The 17,361-nt window shown below is 41.9% G+C and overlaps 1 protein-coding gene across 1 annotated transcript in view; it reads left to right on the forward strand.

Moving 5' to 3' along the window:
• Nucleotides 1–753: 753 nt before the first annotated feature.
• Nucleotides 754–17,361, forward strand: part of gcc2 (GRIP and coiled-coil domain containing 2) — a 30,404-nt gene continuing 13,796 nt past the window's right edge. Inside the window, exons 1-13 of the mRNA XM_088913294.1 lie at nucleotides 754–923; nucleotides 1,879–1,935; nucleotides 3,437–3,521; nucleotides 3,934–4,001; nucleotides 4,599–4,703; nucleotides 5,030–7,447; nucleotides 8,295–8,355; nucleotides 9,814–9,914; nucleotides 10,162–10,260; nucleotides 14,413–14,532; nucleotides 15,086–15,250; nucleotides 15,859–15,963; nucleotides 16,758–16,920. Of these exons, the coding sequence (XP_088769420.1) occupies nucleotides 918–923; nucleotides 1,879–1,935; nucleotides 3,437–3,521; nucleotides 3,934–4,001; nucleotides 4,599–4,703; nucleotides 5,030–7,447; nucleotides 8,295–8,355; nucleotides 9,814–9,914; nucleotides 10,162–10,260; nucleotides 14,413–14,532; nucleotides 15,086–15,250; nucleotides 15,859–15,963; nucleotides 16,758–16,920 (3,553 nt within the window). The 5' untranslated portion in view covers nucleotides 754–917. The remainder of the gene's footprint in view (nucleotides 924–1,878; nucleotides 1,936–3,436; nucleotides 3,522–3,933; nucleotides 4,002–4,598; nucleotides 4,704–5,029; nucleotides 7,448–8,294; nucleotides 8,356–9,813; nucleotides 9,915–10,161; nucleotides 10,261–14,412; nucleotides 14,533–15,085; nucleotides 15,251–15,858; nucleotides 15,964–16,757; nucleotides 16,921–17,361) is intronic.

Here is a 17,361-nt window from a genome sequence, read left to right on the forward strand (position 1 = left end):
CTTTATAAGGATTAATTTAAAATATATGATGATATGATTAGAGATAAGTAAATGTAACCCATCTAAAGACTGACAGAGTCAGAAACAACTGCTGTTTGATATTCAATGTCTAATTACTTATGTACTATATATATTATATATATATTAAGACAATGAAATACAACACCAAATTCTAACATGCATAACAATCACTGAAACTCAGAAATAAAGTAGAGTTTTCACAATTAGTGCCAAATTTCTAATAACACCCACAAATTCTTTAATTAAATCTATTGATGTAATTAATGTACTGTATATAGTACATGACTGAAACAGCAATGTTTGAAACACTACTACTAATAATGACTTGCTATTTTTTCCCTAATTGAAGGAACATTTAGTAATATGAACCATCTGGATCAACAATGTTTTACACTAAATTGCCCTTACAAGGAAGTACAATATTGAATCTGAGTAAAAAGGTAGTAAAACTCAATGAATTCAATGAAGGGGTGGTAAAAAAAACCTGGCACATCAAAATAAATACATAGTTATGCACGGAAATGCCGTGGAAATCAAATGAATATTTCCACGGTACACTTAGAAAAGTACTAGAATGTGTCACTTAGTGTCTTGCTGAGCACAAATTTGAAATATGACGCTGCACCCAAAGCAGGAAATGGTAATGTTATCGTAATATCTTTCGTCACCACGGCAACACACAGCAACTTCCTGCTTAAACCTCCTGAAGTCAAGTAGTGACGTGGAATCGACGCGCTGTCCTGAGGCGGAAGCAGGATTTGCTGCTGGAGCTGTCTAGTGCTTTTCGAGAAGGGGAATGCACTGCTTCGAAAAGTAGCGCCGCACACCAGTTGTTTGTATTCTGTCGACTGAGGCGGTGAATTATATTAACGTACGCATATAGATTTCTTTCAGAAATGGAGGTGAGTTGATTTTAAATCTTGTTGACCACTGTACTGGATCTCCGGCTGGATCTGTAGGCCCCTTATCACAACAAAGATGTGACAATCGAAAAGAATCTTTTTTCCAAAAGGAGAAATAGACGAAAATACACGTAGGTCATGGAATTTAGCATTTGGACATCTCAGTATACTTTATTTGATTTGAAGTAAAAAAGGCATATTATTAATTTTAGTGTACATTAATAAAATGTCTAAAAGAATGTCGTTTATATGCCTTTGTCTTAGCTTTAAGCTGTTTTGTTTTTATGGGGAGGTTTCAGGTTGTTATCCCATGGTGGTATTGAAATTGAGTCCTTTTTTTTTCCGTTTGCCACGTGAAGTAGTCTCATTTTCTCATTAGCTTTAACAGCCCGAGTGAACAGGGAGGCTCACAACACAATGTGAACACTCCGGTTTGTCCGACCGCACAGCCCATAGCAGCAGACTGCGAGTCAGCACGAACACTGCAGAGGGGTGAAGGAACACAGGTCCCTCAACACATTAGCTTACATGGTTTACTAGGAAAATTCCCATCCCCTACATTGTAAGATCATTTTTTGACCACGCATTGCTCATTTCTGACCATGCGCTGTATTTTCCTTTCTGTAACCCTTGTAAAAGTAAGATACGAGCTCTGTGCTATGGACCATTGAATTCCGAGGTTAATAAAATGCTTGCAGGTATTATGGGGAAAAAACGGTATTATAATCACATCTAATCATCAGATTACATTCTTACAATGTCTCAAAGTGATGTACTCTCAATCAATATAAAAATAGATCTTTTGAGGAATCTTGAAATGTTATCTGGATTTCTTTGTCCCCAAATTTAGCCCAGAGTCTAGGTATGGCACAAAAAAAAGCTTTGTAACACCGCCTGTGGGCTTTGAAATGAAGATGAATAAAAGTGGCAAATGTGTTTTTGTTTGCTTTAACAGGAAAGTAATCTGGAGTCGGTAGCTTCGCCATCAACCCCGGGCACTGGGAAGTCCAAGGTAATAGGCGTTATGACGCAGGATCTTTCCTTATTTACAGTTTTAAACAGAAGCTCAATGGGCTGCTACATTCCCTCAGGGTTTCTGGTCAAAACTGTTATTGTCTGTTTCTTACCTTGCCCCTTGTTGTGGATTGGAGTGTAACGCATTTCATGAACAAATCCCTTATGATTTTATAGACTATAAAACAAATACATTCTTTTTATGATGCCTTGAATGTTTGTAATGAGTACAAATTCTGAGTTTATAAGTGGAGGAATATTTTTGTGGCACTGTGAAGGCCAAGCACCATCTTACTTTGAGGATGAGAGAGAGGAGGTGAGACATACTCCTAGAGCCCATCTTGTCGGTGATTTCTTTTTATATAATAAAATGGTTTTGCTTTGTGAAGTGCTGAATGTCCCATGCTGTTAGATTCCCATTGCTGTATTCTTTTGAAAGCTCTAAAACATTGTTGTAAAATACACTTGGAAAGCAGTGTGTATACTGTATCATTTTTTGACAGGTGGTTGCTTATCATTTCCTTGTGTACTTGGCAAGTATATTCACAGGAGCTAAAAACTTTCTAAGCTGATTTTGCCAGATCTCAGAAGTTAAGCAAGGCTTGGTAGGTTACTGCTGTAAGTGGTGTTGGTGGACCAGTAGGTGGTGCTCTTCCCTCGGCTGGAATTTCCAAACGTATGCCCCAGAAGGATGACCAGGGACAGTGTGCTGTCCTGCAGAGATGTTAAACCAAGGTTGTGACTACTAGTAAAGATCACAGAACACTTTTCATAAAGATGGGTGGTGGGTGGCTCTGTGGTTAAGGATCTGCGCCTGTGGCTGGAAGGTTGCCGGTTCGGATACCGTGGCCGGCAGAGGAATCCTACTCCGTCGGGCCCCTGAGCAAGGCCCTTAAACCCAACTGCTCCAAGGGTACCGTATAAATGGCTGACCCTGCGCTCTGACCCCTAGCTTCTCTCCCTGTCTGTGTGTCTCATGGCGAGCAAGTTGAAGTATGCAAAAAGATGAATTCCTAATACAAGAAATTGTATATGGCCAATAAAGTGATCTTCTCTTATGTTAGCTGGCTAAATTCTGCTGTGGTCTGCACAACCTGTCCCCCCGTTAATTCACCTGGTAAAGTAGCTCCACACTTCTCTACTTGATGTGCTGTGTAGTGGGGCTGTGCTTCAGTATTGGATGAAGTGTATCTCCTCCTAAATGAAAAGTGCTTTGAGAACTTTTGGGATGAAAACACTACACCAATGCAAGCAATTTAGAGTTTGTGCAACCCAGCTACCTCTACTTGAAATGCGCTGCTGCACTTTTCTTTCTGGCTTTGGAACAGGATCTGTATGACCAGACATTTTGAAAGCTATACTGTGTTCAATGGCTCCAGACCCCAAGTGCAATCCATTATTTTCAAGTAGTTATCGACAAGGGGAATTTGTTTTTAGATATTGCAGTTTTGTAGAAGGAGACTAGATGACCTTTTCTCTTTCATTTGTATCTGCCTCAGTTGGACACTCTTTCCAAAGAAGATCTCATCAAGTTCTCCAAGAAGCAGGTTGTAATGACACAAAAACTCAAAGCAAAATGTGCAGGTGAGGATCTGTCTGAACAGCAGTTTGCTGATTTTTAAAGTGCTCCTTTTGTTTTACATTTGTATTGCAGCTGTAATATCGTCGACTGTGCTTTCTGTTTATGACCGTGTAAAAAAGTAAGCGATGCTTAAATTTTTTTCTCAGGGTTGAAGCAAGAAACCCCATTGACCTTCTTCCTTAGCTGTTTCTTAAGGCTTTTCAACAGTGTCACTGTTGTAACAAATTATTCACACTTAGCAGTGCAAATTTAAAAGTGAAACAATTATTCAGAAATGTATTGAAGTTGTTTATCTTCACATATGATATGATTCTACTTGTGTGATATAACATTTAACTTAAAGTTAGTTAGTATCGAACGTCAGTATGTGCAATGTGGTAGACATGATTGTTTCCAATCTGTCCTATCTTTTAGATTTGGAAAAGGAAGTTGAAGAACTGAAAGCCAAGTCAAATAGTGCAGCAGGCGATGCAGTAATTCAGGTTTGTGTGTCCATAAGTGACACTGCTTTCTTTCAGGAGTTTTCATTGCAGTCAATACTCCCTCCCATATTCTGTCCAAACTGAAAATGGTGACTTCTTATTAGTATTCTGGTATAGATATTTTCTCCATGTATCACCATGGGTGCACCAAACAGGATATAAGAGAAACTCACAAAGTGCACAGGCCTATCTGTCGGTAGTGTTTTGTTTTTAAATTATTTTCCCATTGTTGCCCTGGACTACAATAGATGCAGAACATCAGAAGCTCGCCTCCTAGTCTTTAAATCACCACCTGATCAGTCGTCATCTATCAATTGGTCAGGTGACTGAGGATGACAAGCCATTCCCATAGCTCTCTGGGGAATGTAGTTCAGACAAGAACCTTCATCTTGTCTCCACCTACAGCCCACTAAGTATTCACTACAAAATGCTTTGCTTTGCTACCTTTACCTGTATGTGTTTCTGTGACAAATGCATTGACTAAACTTAAACTGTAGCTTCAATGACAGTTGAAATGGATGGGATTTAGCTCTAAATCAGTTGCTGGACTCACTGATGTTTGTAGTTTTTATAAATATTTTTTTTTCTTGGATTCAGGAAATAACAGAAAGGTTGGAAGCCGTGCTTTTGGAGAAAGCAGAAACCCAACAGAGATTAGTGTTGCTTCGCAAGGAAAATGAGAAGGCAAGACAGGAGGCGCAGGTAACGAATAACCTATATATTAAAACACAGCAGTTTCACTCTTTGAAGGCCTCCAGTTAATGCTAAAGAATTATTTGTGTCTTTAAATGTAGATGTTTATCATAAAAGATGAGGCGAGATATTTTTGAAGAGGCTACCAATGTCTTCTGAATTTTTCTCAGTTTGTTTTAAAATCTTACACATATCTGTTGATGGGCTATGATATAATTTATGGAAAAAGCTGATATTTAATGAGACAGCTAATTAAGCTAATCACTTAATGTATGAATGTGTAATGTCAGAAACACCTTTTATTTGTCATTTTTGTCTAAATGTTGTTGTCTCAGGATGCATCTGAAAAGTTAAGTGAGCTCCGAAATCAATTTGACCAATTAACCAAGGAGCAATTGAGGAAGACTGAGGTTCTGAGCAAGGAGTTGGACACCACTAAGGAGAAGCACAAAGAGGAAATTGAACGCCTTCAGAAGATGTTGAAGGATTCTGTGGAGGAAAAGGAAAATCTCACTGCCCAGGTGAACGAAAGATTGTGCCAAGAGGATGAGATCAGGGAATTAAAAGAGCATTTGGAAGTTTCCAGGCGGGACTACGAGGAAAAATTGTCACATCTGCAGCAGCAGTTAGACCTGGCAGAGGAGGAGAGGAAAAAGGAGGTAGAAAGACTGATGGAAGCCCATGAAGCGGCTCAGATAGAATCCCAAAAGAAGATTGAACACCTTCAAAGGGAGATTTTGCAAATAAGGAAAGCACACCAAGAGGAGGCGAAAGAGCTGATGGACCAGGTGGAAGCTACAGCAGAGGAGTATGAGAAGCAGAAGGACAAGCTGCTGCAGCTTCAGGAGCAGCTAACTGAACAGCTGGCTCAGCAAGAGAGCAGCCTGCAGGACGTGCAGGAGGAGGAGGAAACCGGGAAAGTAGGTGACCAAAGCCACACTGCACCCCAAGATTCAGGAGAAGAGGCTGGTGAGGTTGGGCAGCTCAAGGCTGCCCTGGGAAACTTGCAGTCCCAGCACACCATGATGCAGGATGAGCTCACCTATCTGAGCAACGTGAAGATGCAGCTGGAGTCCGAACTGCAGCAGCTGAAGGCAGAGTTTAATCTCGAGAGGGAAGAGCTGGAATTCAAGATTGATGAGCTGCAGATGTGCAAGGAGGAGAGCGAGGGCGTAGCCAAGACCTGGAAGGAGAAGCTCCAGGTCACCAATGAGCACTGGGAGATGGCTCTCAACCAGCATGAGGAGGAGCTCCACGTCCTGCAGGTGCGACATCAGAAGGAGCTGAAAGACCTTGAGGAACATTTCCTTTGCTTGTCGGAGCGCGAAAAGGAGAAGGCGTTCGCGGAAATCCAAGAACTGAAAGGTAGGTGTGACAGGCTCTCCGTGGAGAAGAGTGAAGCAGTTGACAATTATGAGCAGACAAAAGAGATCCTCAGGAGCAGGGAGTCTGAGCTCAGTACCATGAAGGACCAAGGAGCTTCTGCTATCCATGAGCTGCAGCAGAAGCTGAGGGCAGCCTTCAATGAGAAAGATAGCCTACTGGAACAAATTAAAGACCTGGAGGCCAAGGTTGAAGAATTTCAAACGAATGCCAATGAAGACCTGAATTCATCTGTGAGTCATTTGCAAGAGAAAAATGAAGAGATTCTGTCTCTGTTTCACCAAAAAGAAAGTGCAGTACAGGAGCTCCAAGAGAGATTGGCAACGTTGAGTTTGGACAGGGACAGCATGCTTTCTTTGCTGAAAAATTCAGAGGCCAAACTGAAGAAGGTGAGAGAGATGTGCAGCACAGAGCAAGGTAAAGCTACTGCACTTCAGCAGAGTCTGGAAGGCCACTCCAAGAACAACATGGAGCTACAGCAAAAGCTCAGCGAGGCAGAGGCCAGCTTGGCAGCAGCTCTCTCAGACAAGGAGACTGTTGATCGCCAGCTGGCAATCTTGGAGACTAAACTTGCAGAGATGCACTCTGAAAAGGAGCAGCAGACCTCTGAGCTGAAGGCACTGGAAGAGGAGCTTGCTGAACTGAAGGAAACAAGAGCTGCTTTGCACGAGGAGTCTGGTCAACCCAGGTCAGAGGTTCCCTCAAGTTCTAGTGAGGAGAGAGAAGAACTGGAGAAGTCTTTACAGTCTATATCGGAGGAGAGAGATGGACTGAAGAAAGGGCTTGAGGAGATGCAGCATCAACTGTCTGAGGCACGGAGGCACATTGTCGGTGTATTTCAACAAGATGCTAGCCTTGGAACACTGGAACATGCTGAAGAGGAGGAAGCAGGGGACATTTCTGCCTTGGTAAGAAAACTTTTAGCCATGGTTCTGGAAGAAAAGCAGAGTTTACTGCTGCAGAGCCATGAGAAAATTAATCAGCTGCTCGTGGATATCGAAGAGATAAAGGAAGAGGGCAGACAGCAACAAGCCGAACTGCAGTCGTTGGTGGACGACCTCAGCAAAGAGAAGACCATGCTGAAGCAGAACCTGGAAGACGTTGTTTCCGACATGGAGGGATTACAGAGGGACCTGGTAGAGATGAAGAGCGTCACTGAGAAGGTGAAGGTGGAAAACGAAAGCCTGCTGGCCCAGATCGCAGAGGCATCGGAGAAAATCCAAGCAAAAGAGAACGAGAACGTAGACATCCGAGGTGAAAGCCGGAAGCTGTCTGTGGAAAATACGGGAGAGAAGGAGGAATTGCAGCAGCTCCTAGCTGAAAAGGAAGGTCTGCTGTCCAGGTTAAAGGCAGACATTGAACGCTTACAGGTTTGTATTTTTTCAAAATATATATTGTAACATTACTGTTTTTTAATTGTCCAAACAGTGCACCTTGGGTTTCTTTCTATTTTAGTTCTTTTTGTATCTGAGACTTATTTGGGCAAAAAACACTTTGATGGAGAGTGCTTCTCCGTGCCAGGTTGGGCAAATGGGCATTAGTTAATGATTGCATTATTCCATTTGTTTATTTGGCCCTCTTAAGGGGACAGAAAAACACTGTATCTGAGGATGAAGTCATGGACTACCTGCAGCTGTAGTTAACTTTTTGACTGGCCTTCTCAGCAGTAAATTGTCTTGTGGTTTTCTGTAGCGAAACCAAATGTAATGGTTACCTATTAAAATGGCCCAAATATATATATATACTTGTCCTGAAATCACTAAAAACATTTACCTCGATATTTTTTTGGACATGGGTTCCTATCTCTAGTTCTGGATGTTCACATTCTTCGGGATTTTAGAATTCTCTGCATTACCTGCAGAGGTTGTTTGTTTCCTGCAATGGATTACAAACAGGTATTTTAAATTTAGTTTAATCTTTCAGAACCAGAGTAAAAAGGAAAATACCATCACTGATTTTCTACTTTGATTCTCTAGTCTGATTTCATGCAGCTTGATAAAATACAGCCACAAAGGTACGATTGATTATTGCAGACAATGATTGTTTTCGGAACTGGTACGCTGGTGCCTTTTGAGTATTTTTAAACAAAGATGGTCTCCAATTTCAACTCCAAAATGAATAAGTCGTTTAACCTGTACTTCTAGTTGGACTGTTTTATTGTTGCATTGTTGCTGTTTTTCACTTGCTTACTGCCTTTTTTACATATTTCTCACATAGGATTCCAAAGTGTCCTCTTCTGCTGAAGGCATAAACGTGACTCAGCTAAGTGAACAAATAGGTAATGTTTCACTAGAAATTTAGGGATTACTGTGCAAGGAAATGAAAAGGCTTAACATTTCCGTGAAATTATTAACTGACATGTGGTTGGTTTCATTACCAAAAACAGCCAGCCTAGTCACCGGCATTGTTTGGGATTTAACCGATTTCAATAGAACAGGCTGAGGAGATCCTGATTTGTTAGTAAAATGGTGTGAGGCCCAAGCACACAAGCACTGATGTACCATTGGATATTTCCATTGTGTTATGTTTTTATGGAGTGGTCTGTTTTGCCAAGCAATAAATCGCAAAGCCATAAATGCCTGTGCCCAGGGAACATCAGGACTGTTGGGTTTCTGTTTTCAATTCTTCTTGGTCAGTGCAAGAGAACTCCTGGAATCTGGATTGGATCCCAGTAGAGTGAACCAAAATGTACATCTAAAAACTGGAAAAAGAGGTTTGCCTGTTGAAAAGGAATGTAAGCTTGGGTTAAGTGCTTCTTTTAATGGGTACTGTATATTATGCCTGTCTTACATTTTAAGCAATGAAACCTGAAGTCTTGACGGTTTTTATGGACCATTTCCTGTGATGATTATCATTCTAAATGGGATCTCACAAAGTGTCTGTGTAAATGTCTCTCAGTTGGAGTAAAGCAGCAGAGGATTGAGAAGTGGTGACAGATAGCCGTGAGCTCATCTATCCTTTAATCAATGCTCTTTTTACTTTTGTTGTTCCTGACAAAGCCTGTTGCTCAGCTAACCAATTAACCCCAAGGGTTAAAATATTAAGTTAATATCAAATAAAATACATATTTGGAAGTGTTAGTTATAAAAATTTTTAAAAAAACTTAGGAATTAAGAATAGCCACTCTAAATGTGTTTTCAACTTATCTGTCAAAATGACGTTACATTAAATTCTTTGATCATGAGACTACCTTAATAGTGAGTGTACCATGTCCCTTCAGGATAGCATTTAAAAAAATGAAAATAGGGTTCCAGTTTATTTTGCATTTTAGGATTTTTTTGTCATTGGAATTTGGTATTGTTTTGAAAAGGGAATTCAAGTTCACACTAGCCCTGGAATTAAGTTCTGTTTTCATGTAAAATCTTCTGCAGGTTTTGTAACCCTTTTCATAAAAGCATGCAGTTAGTCACAATACCTTTTAAGTATTAAGCGTTTTAGGAATTTAAGATGTTAGTTGCTTCTTGAGATTTCCAACGTCTTTTCCCTTACACATGATTCTTACCTTTGTTTATTTCCCTACTCTGGATCTTAGGTTACTTTTCCTTTAACATACAGTAAGAGTTTATAACATCCTGCTTCTTAGAGAGGTTTTCTGCTAGTGTCTTATTCTGAAAGCTTTCTGTTGGACCCTTGAGTTAGGAAAACGGGGAAAACATCGTTGTTATAACTGTCCAGTTCATTTTTAAGTACTCATTTTTAAGTGATTTATTCCTGTGTATGTGATGATATTTTGTAGCCAATCTGGAAAAAGAAAATAAAGAAAAAGATGAGAGGATAAACAAAATAAAAGCTGTCGCTGTGAAGGCCAAGAAGGAACTGGATAACAGTAGGAAAGAAGTAAGCAAAATATGTACTTCAATATATACTTCGCATCAGATGTTGTAAAATTCTGTGCTGTCAGTTATTACTGAATTAAAATATGAAAATGTATAGTACAGTTTAAATTGTTTCAGATGAGGAGTGCCAAAATATGTTTGGGTGTTCGTTTTGTCTGTTATTTCTTGTAGTTTGTTTAAAAGTTTCTCGTGAAATGACATGGTGTGTTAAAATATTGTAAACTGGGCTCCTCCCCCTCTGCCCACAGGTTCAAACACTGAAAGAAGAAATGGAGTCCCTGAAAGTGGAGAGAGACCGATTATCCAGCTCTGTGAAGGATATAATTCACGGAGCAGAGGGCTACAAGGTATTTCTCAGGCCTGCTACTGAGTTAATTCTGGCTCTGGTGGTTAAATATTTCCTGGAGTGTTGGTGAAATGAGTGAAGTAAAGGACAAAAATATTTTTGGTTTGTGAAGAGAAGATTCTTTGAGAAGATTTTTTTTATTGAATGGTCAGGCAGTTCTTGTGACTGTTTAAAACGATAAGACTCCTTTCACCTTCTGATTTGTTGTGATTTTCGATGTGCTTTGGTGAACCCTGGGGCACATTAGTTGTGAACGTAAGAAAGGTTAGAAACCTACTGGGGGATGCCTTTCAGTAGGTAGTAAGTAGTAGTAAATAATCAATCCCAGTGTCTCAACCAGCCATTTCTTGAAAGAAGCCAAGTTTAAACAACATGGCTGGGTAGCTTGTTCCATACTCCTGCCACTCTTCCAATAGGTGGATGGTGGATATTAGAATAGTAGTTCAGGTGGGTAGCTGCGTCAGCATGCGTAGGCTGCAAAGGAACAAGTAATAGGTTTATTCCATGCTGAAAAAAAGAAGAAAGAGAACACAACGTTTCGGCCGTGGAGCCTTCTTCAGGTGTGAGAGAGACAGGGCAGTAGGCAAAGGTAAAGTAGCGGGAGAACAAAGGTTGGGAGGGAGGAGGAGTGAGAGGCGACCAACCTTTGTTCTCCCGCTACTTTACCTTTGCCTACTGCCCTGTCTCTCTCACACCTGAAGAAGGCTCCACGGCCGAAACGTTGTGTTCTCTTTCTTCTTTTTTTCAGCATGGAATAAACCTATTACTTGTTCCTTTGCAGCCTACGCATGCTGACGCAGCTACCCACCTGAACTACTACCACCTACAGCTGCTGCGACCCACTATGCCTTCCTCCAAATCTCTTTCTAGATCTCTTCGTCATACCTTCTCTTCCTCCCTGGGCCACTTGCCCTCTTCTCTCACTAAACCAGCATTCCGTCTCTTCACAGCTATCTGTTCCAAGACCAGGCTTTCTAACCACCTTCTATTCCTTTACAGATGTCGTCGACATAATATCATCCCTAAAGGATTTTGCCTTAAATTTAATACCTTTTCTTTTGACTCTGATACCACCCAGAGTAACACCCAGAGACTTCTAAAACAATTTTCTAGGAAACTAATGCTCTCTACCATTTTCTCCCTCAAAAAACAGATTATCCTTTCCGACAACAACATCAAAGAGGCTAAGGAATTTCTACGGCTTACAGCTCCACATCATCTTCCCTTCATAACTAACCTCATTAGATCTCTCAACTCTAAACTCTACCAGTTTCTCACTACAGAGAAGGACAAAAAACTCAGTCATCTTCTACAGAAGAAAACCATCAACACCCCGAACACCCTCACCAACCCTAACCTTGTTGTCACCATACCTTCTGACCTTTCCCTTTCACAGGATGAGCGATCCCTCCTCAGCAAAGGGCTCAGTTTTGTACCAGTTCCCAGGAAGCTGGACATCCCCCAGACCAATGTCGACCTTAACCGCTTTTACCGCAGGATCCGTCTCAGAGCACATTTTGCCGACAATTCCTCTTCACAGGCAGCTGATAACAACCCGGTTATTGATGTCATTAACAACATTAATCCCAAACAGAGCTGTTGGACTCCCTCCTCTGGCCGTTTTCCACCAGTTGATTATTTCATCAACCAATGCACTAATCAAGCTCCCAAGGCACTCTCTATACCCAGTAAACATAGGTCTAACCTCACCCAAGGAGAAAATCAGGCGCTCCAGTCTCTCCGCAACAGGGATGATATCGTCATCAAACCAGCGGACAAAGGAGGCGCTGTTGTGGTGTGGCGTAAGGATCTATACATCTCTGAAGCCTCTAGACAACTAACTGACACTTCTGCCTACCTCCCTCTCCAACAGGACCCTACCACTGACTACCAAAAGGAAGTGGTATCCACCATTTCTCTTCTTATCAGCAGTAATGAGCTCCCCCAGGAGGCAAACCGGCTCATCATGGAACATCCACAGGTATCTCAATTTTACCTCCTCCCCAAAATCCACAAACCGGACACCCCTGGACGCCCCATCGTATCAGCATGTAACTGTCCAACTACTTACATCTCAGCCTTTCTCGACAGCCTCATGAGACCGCTGGTTGAAGATCTTCCCTCATACATCAAAGACACCAACCACGCGCTCCAACTTTTTAATGATTTCCAATTTCAGGGTACCGAATGCTACATTTTTACCATGGACATCACATCTCTGTACACCGTCATTCCCCATAATGACGGCCTTACAGCACTCAAGCACATGCTGGACAAACGCACAGTGCTTGATCCACCCACCCACACCCTGGTACGCCTTGCAGAATTGGTCCTCACACTGAACGCATTCTCTTTCAATAATCTTTTTTACCAACAGGTCAGTGGAGTTGCCATGGGCACCAGAATGGGACCCAGCTATGCCAACATTTTTGTCGGCTGGGTAGAAGAACGCTTCTTCGCTTCCTACACTGGCTATGTCCCTGACCTCTACAAACGATATATTGATGACTGCGTCGGTGCCGCCACATGCTCCAACGATCAGCTTGAGTTCTTCCTGCACCATTTCACCAACTTCCACCCGTCCCTCAAATATACGATTAACATATCTTCCACTACTCTTCCGTTTCTAGACATCCACTTGTCTATCAACTACCCCCGACTGTCCACTTCAGTTTATTACAAACCCACGGATTCACACAGCTACCTCCTGTACAGCTCATTTCACCCCAACCACACTAAAAACTCTCTTCCTTTTTCACAGTTCCTTAGGTTACGACGATTATGCAGCGACGACATCGACTTCGAGAACCAAGCCCTCGAAATGTACTCATTTTTCATCAACAGAGGATACCCCAGCAGTGTGATTGACAGGGCCCTTGCCCGAGCCAAAAACACCCCCCGGACCATCAACCCGATCAGGAACTCCCGCCGTAACAACCGCATTCCTCTGGTGCTTCCTTACCACCCTAACACACTTCCTATCCCCAGGACCATTAACCACAACTTTTCCATCCTACAGGATGATCCCTCCATTGGGGCCCTCTTTTCTGATCGCCCTATTATCTCATATCGCCGACCACCTAATCTGCGTAACCTCCTTGTTCACAGCTCCCTTGACCGCCCTCAACAACCATCCACACCAGGCACTTTCCCTTGCAACAGAGCTCGCTGTATCACCTGCAAATACACAGCCACCACCACACTCATTCAAGGCCCCTCAGGACAATTCCGGATCACCCAGACAGCATCTTGTACCTCCAGCAACCTTGTTTACTGTATCTCTTGCAGTAAATGCCCAGCCATCTACATTGGAGAAACAGGAAGGAGACTCGGAGACCGTTTCAGAGAACACGTCAGGGCTGTAAAGATTAAAGATCTCTCCAAGCCCATTGTTTCTCATTTCACCTCTGACGGCCACGACCACTCTAATCTCTCCGTCTGTGTTCTCAAAGACGGTTTTCCAAACTCATACATCAGAAAGACCACCGAAACTAAAATTATTCTGCAGCTAGGATCACACCTTCTCCCTTCCCTTAACGACAGACTAATGTTCTTTTAAATTTTCTCCATTCATTGGAAGTTTCATTTCACACCTCTCTGCACCCATTCTGACTTCACACCTCTTGATTGGCCTCTCTTTCTGTCCCCTGCTCCCGCCTCTCACTCCTCCTCCCTCCCAACCTTTGTTCTCCCGCTACTTTACCTTTGCCTACTGCCCTGTCTCTCTCACACCTGAAGAAGGCTCCACGGCCGAAACGTTGTGTTCTCTTTCTTCTTTTTTTCAGCATGGAATAAACCTATTACTTGGATATTAGAATAGATGGATATTAGAAGTGTGGTGGGAGTATAGAACAAGTTACCCAGCCATGTTGTTACAAAGTGGTACCTTGGCGTCTTTCAAGAAATGGCTGGATGAGACACTGGAATCAATTCCTTACTACTGTACATACTACCTACTGAAAAGCATCCTCCAGGTTTCTAGCCTTTCTTATGTTCATAGCTGATGTACACCAAGACACAGGCAATTCCAAATCTGAAGAGACAAAAAGAAGCCGAAGCTGCCAGCTTATTTAGAGGACAGCAAGCGAAACCCCTGGGTATACGGTATAGCCCGGTGGTTTGTGCTCAGGTCATCAATAATGTCGTTGTGCAGAACCTCCTGGCGGAGTACGACAAGCAGACGGAGCAGCTGGACAGGGAGAGGGAGAGGGCGGAGAGCGGCGAGCGCCAGGTCGCCGAGCTGGCCAAGCGCCTGCAAGCTGCAGCCCTGCAGGTAATGTCTTCCCCCCCCCGGCGGAGAGAGCAGGAGCTCGCGCCCCGCAAGAGCCCGACAGCGACCGCCTTCCTTCCAGCCTCGCAGCTGTGCTCTGCCTGAGAAACGATGCCACCTATCAGGCACTGAGGCTCTTGCCATCTGGTGGAATTGCATCCGGGGAGTGCTGGGAGCTGTAATATGTTGCTATTGCCCCTCATTTCCCATGGTTGTGTAAACTAAGAGGCCTCTGGGGAGCAGTAGCCCGGCAGATGGAATCCACAGCCAGTGGTCCTTGAACAATCCAAAGTTTTATTGTGTGTCATGTGTTAAAAATGTTAGCTTTTTAGAGGTTTTCTTGGAAGGAATTCTTATGTCAACCCTGTATTCATTTCTGGATGAAACAGTCTGAACACTATTAAAGTATTTCGGCCCCCCCGGAGGGTGGTGTATCGTAGTTATTAAAACATTTGTTTGGCTCTCTAGAGGGATAAGGATAAGAAATACATAACGTGGAAGGCAGAGGTGCATGGTAAACTGAAGCGGAGATTAATTTATTGTTTGTTTTTAACAGCAAGAGCAGTTAAAGTCCGAGAAAGAGGACCTGGTGACTCGCGTTGAAACCCTCCATGCCAACATGAAGCAGCTGGAGGCCCAGCTTTTAGAAGCACAGAAGGTGAAATCAGCGCTGGAGAAGGACCTGGAGGGTGAAAAGCTTTTAAAGGAGCAAAAAGTCAAGGTGAAAAAAAGCACCAAAGAAGTCTATGTGCAGCATGTGTTCTCTGTGTGCATGTAGATGTGAGGGCAAAATCACTTGTCTGCTGGTTCAGACAAGAAGACAACAATCAAAAATCCAAGTCCTTCTCCGGTATTTTACCTTTGCAAATAATAATAATCATAATCATAATTTTTTACTTACGACCACTTTTTTAACAACAATCTATTTAATTTAACAACAATCTAAAAACTGATAATGATAAAGAATTTATGATGATTTTAATTTTGTTACCGTAATTATTATGTCTCCGTTCATATAGAATGTTTCATTGTAAAGGATCTCCTAGCTCTTCACATACAGCAGAGGACCCTCTTCCATCCTCTACTGAAGTGCAGCCCCACACAGCAGACACACGGCAGTCATTCGGGATTAAGAGGAACTTATCCTGGGCTCACATGATATTTATTACGGATAGCAATTTTAAGCTTTGTCTCAGAAGTGTGGTACCAAATGTCAGTAAATTTGGCAGAGAATCTCACCGAGACCAATCATAAATCCATTGTTCATGTCCTGTGTTCATAGTGTATTCTGTATGTGCTATTTAAATGGGATTTTTCGTTTTTTGACAGGACCACAGTGCTGCTCTTAAAGAAATTGAAGACCTTCAGAAACAACACCAGAAACAGAAGCATCAGCTGCAGCAGGCTGTGCAAGAACTGGAGCTTTTGCGAAAGGCATGTATATCTTAATGGGTATTGATGCTATGAGTGATATTAAGTTTTTTAAATTGTATTCTTCATGTATCCAAAGCATACTTTGTAGCCTCAACCTCATTATTATTTTCTTTCTAGAGGTTGCTTTTATTATAATCCACACTCACAGCTAATATTAATAGAGCTGGCATTTGAAATATTATTACTAATTAGCTGCCCTAATCCTTGCTCACTGCATGTGAGCTTGCAAGTGTTTGATATGGTGATCTACATGTAACATTTCGTGTGTGCAGTCTCACAGGGAATCTCAGTTCAACACAGAAAAAAAGTATTGCACGCTATTGGTAAGAAGTGTATTTAAAAATAATTCATTTTATAGAATGTGTAGCTGTTTTCAGTGAATAGCTTTTAGACACTACAGGTTCTTCTACACTAATGGGGTTCAATCTAGTTTCAGTCCTACAGATTGTAGTTTCATCACGGAGAGTAGGTAAATTATGTATTTCTCATAGATGCGGTTTCTAAAACCCTCTGTCATGTACTGCAGTTGTGCTGCGCTCGAAACATCAATGCCTCATTGTGTCGATCATCTCCTTGGAAGCTGACTGTATTTTTACGGCCAGCCTCCAGCACAGGCATTTAAAAAGACTTTGTACGATTTTGCTTACACCTGGGAATCGCATCAAACTAGTAACCAGGGGGCAGTTTTTCATTTTTCATATCTAGTGTACAGACGTGCCCTCTCCCTTGTGAATAAATGTTGAAAGCTAGTTGTTGTAATATAATGGGACCTGAAATCTAGTTTTTTTTCACAGGATGCTCAGCAGAGCACTTTAATGGACATGGAAATAGCAGATTACGAACGGCTGGTCAAAGAGCTAAACCAGAAAATCTCTGACAAGGAAAGTCGAATTCAGGAGTTAGAAGAAGAAGATCAGATGCAACGAAAGAAACAAGAAATGCTGCATGAGGAGATATGTATGTAGTTTTTCATTCCAAAACCCTTCCTGAATCTTGCTTCTCAATCTCCAGAATTGTGTTTACTAATGAAAAGTTCAGCTATTGCAGCCTAAAGACCCCGAACAGATTGTTCAGACTGTGTGATTAGTATTAAAGGCAAGTGTATTTTACAAATGAGCAAATTCTTTTGAATTTGAAACTTCCCACAAGTTGCTCAAGGTTACAGTACTTATTTAAAAAGAGCTGATATTTAATTTTGACTACATTCACCCTCAGCCCAAGACAACTTTAGATGGACTTTAGCGATCCAGAATGGTATTTAGAAAGAAAAATACTTTTCTGGTGAATTTCATGTTATGCAGTCAAACAAAACACATGTAATTTGTATTCATCATAAAATACATTACTGCCTTGTGGGAAAGATCTAAAGCACAGGTTCCCTAGTCTTGCTGTTTTCAG

This window comes from Atractosteus spatula, chromosome 4 (genome assembly GCF_055471065.1).
Source record: "Atractosteus spatula isolate fAtrSpa1 chromosome 4, fAtrSpa1.hap1, whole genome shotgun sequence".
Lineage (NCBI taxonomy): Eukaryota > Metazoa > Chordata > Actinopteri > Semionotiformes > Lepisosteidae > Atractosteus > Atractosteus spatula.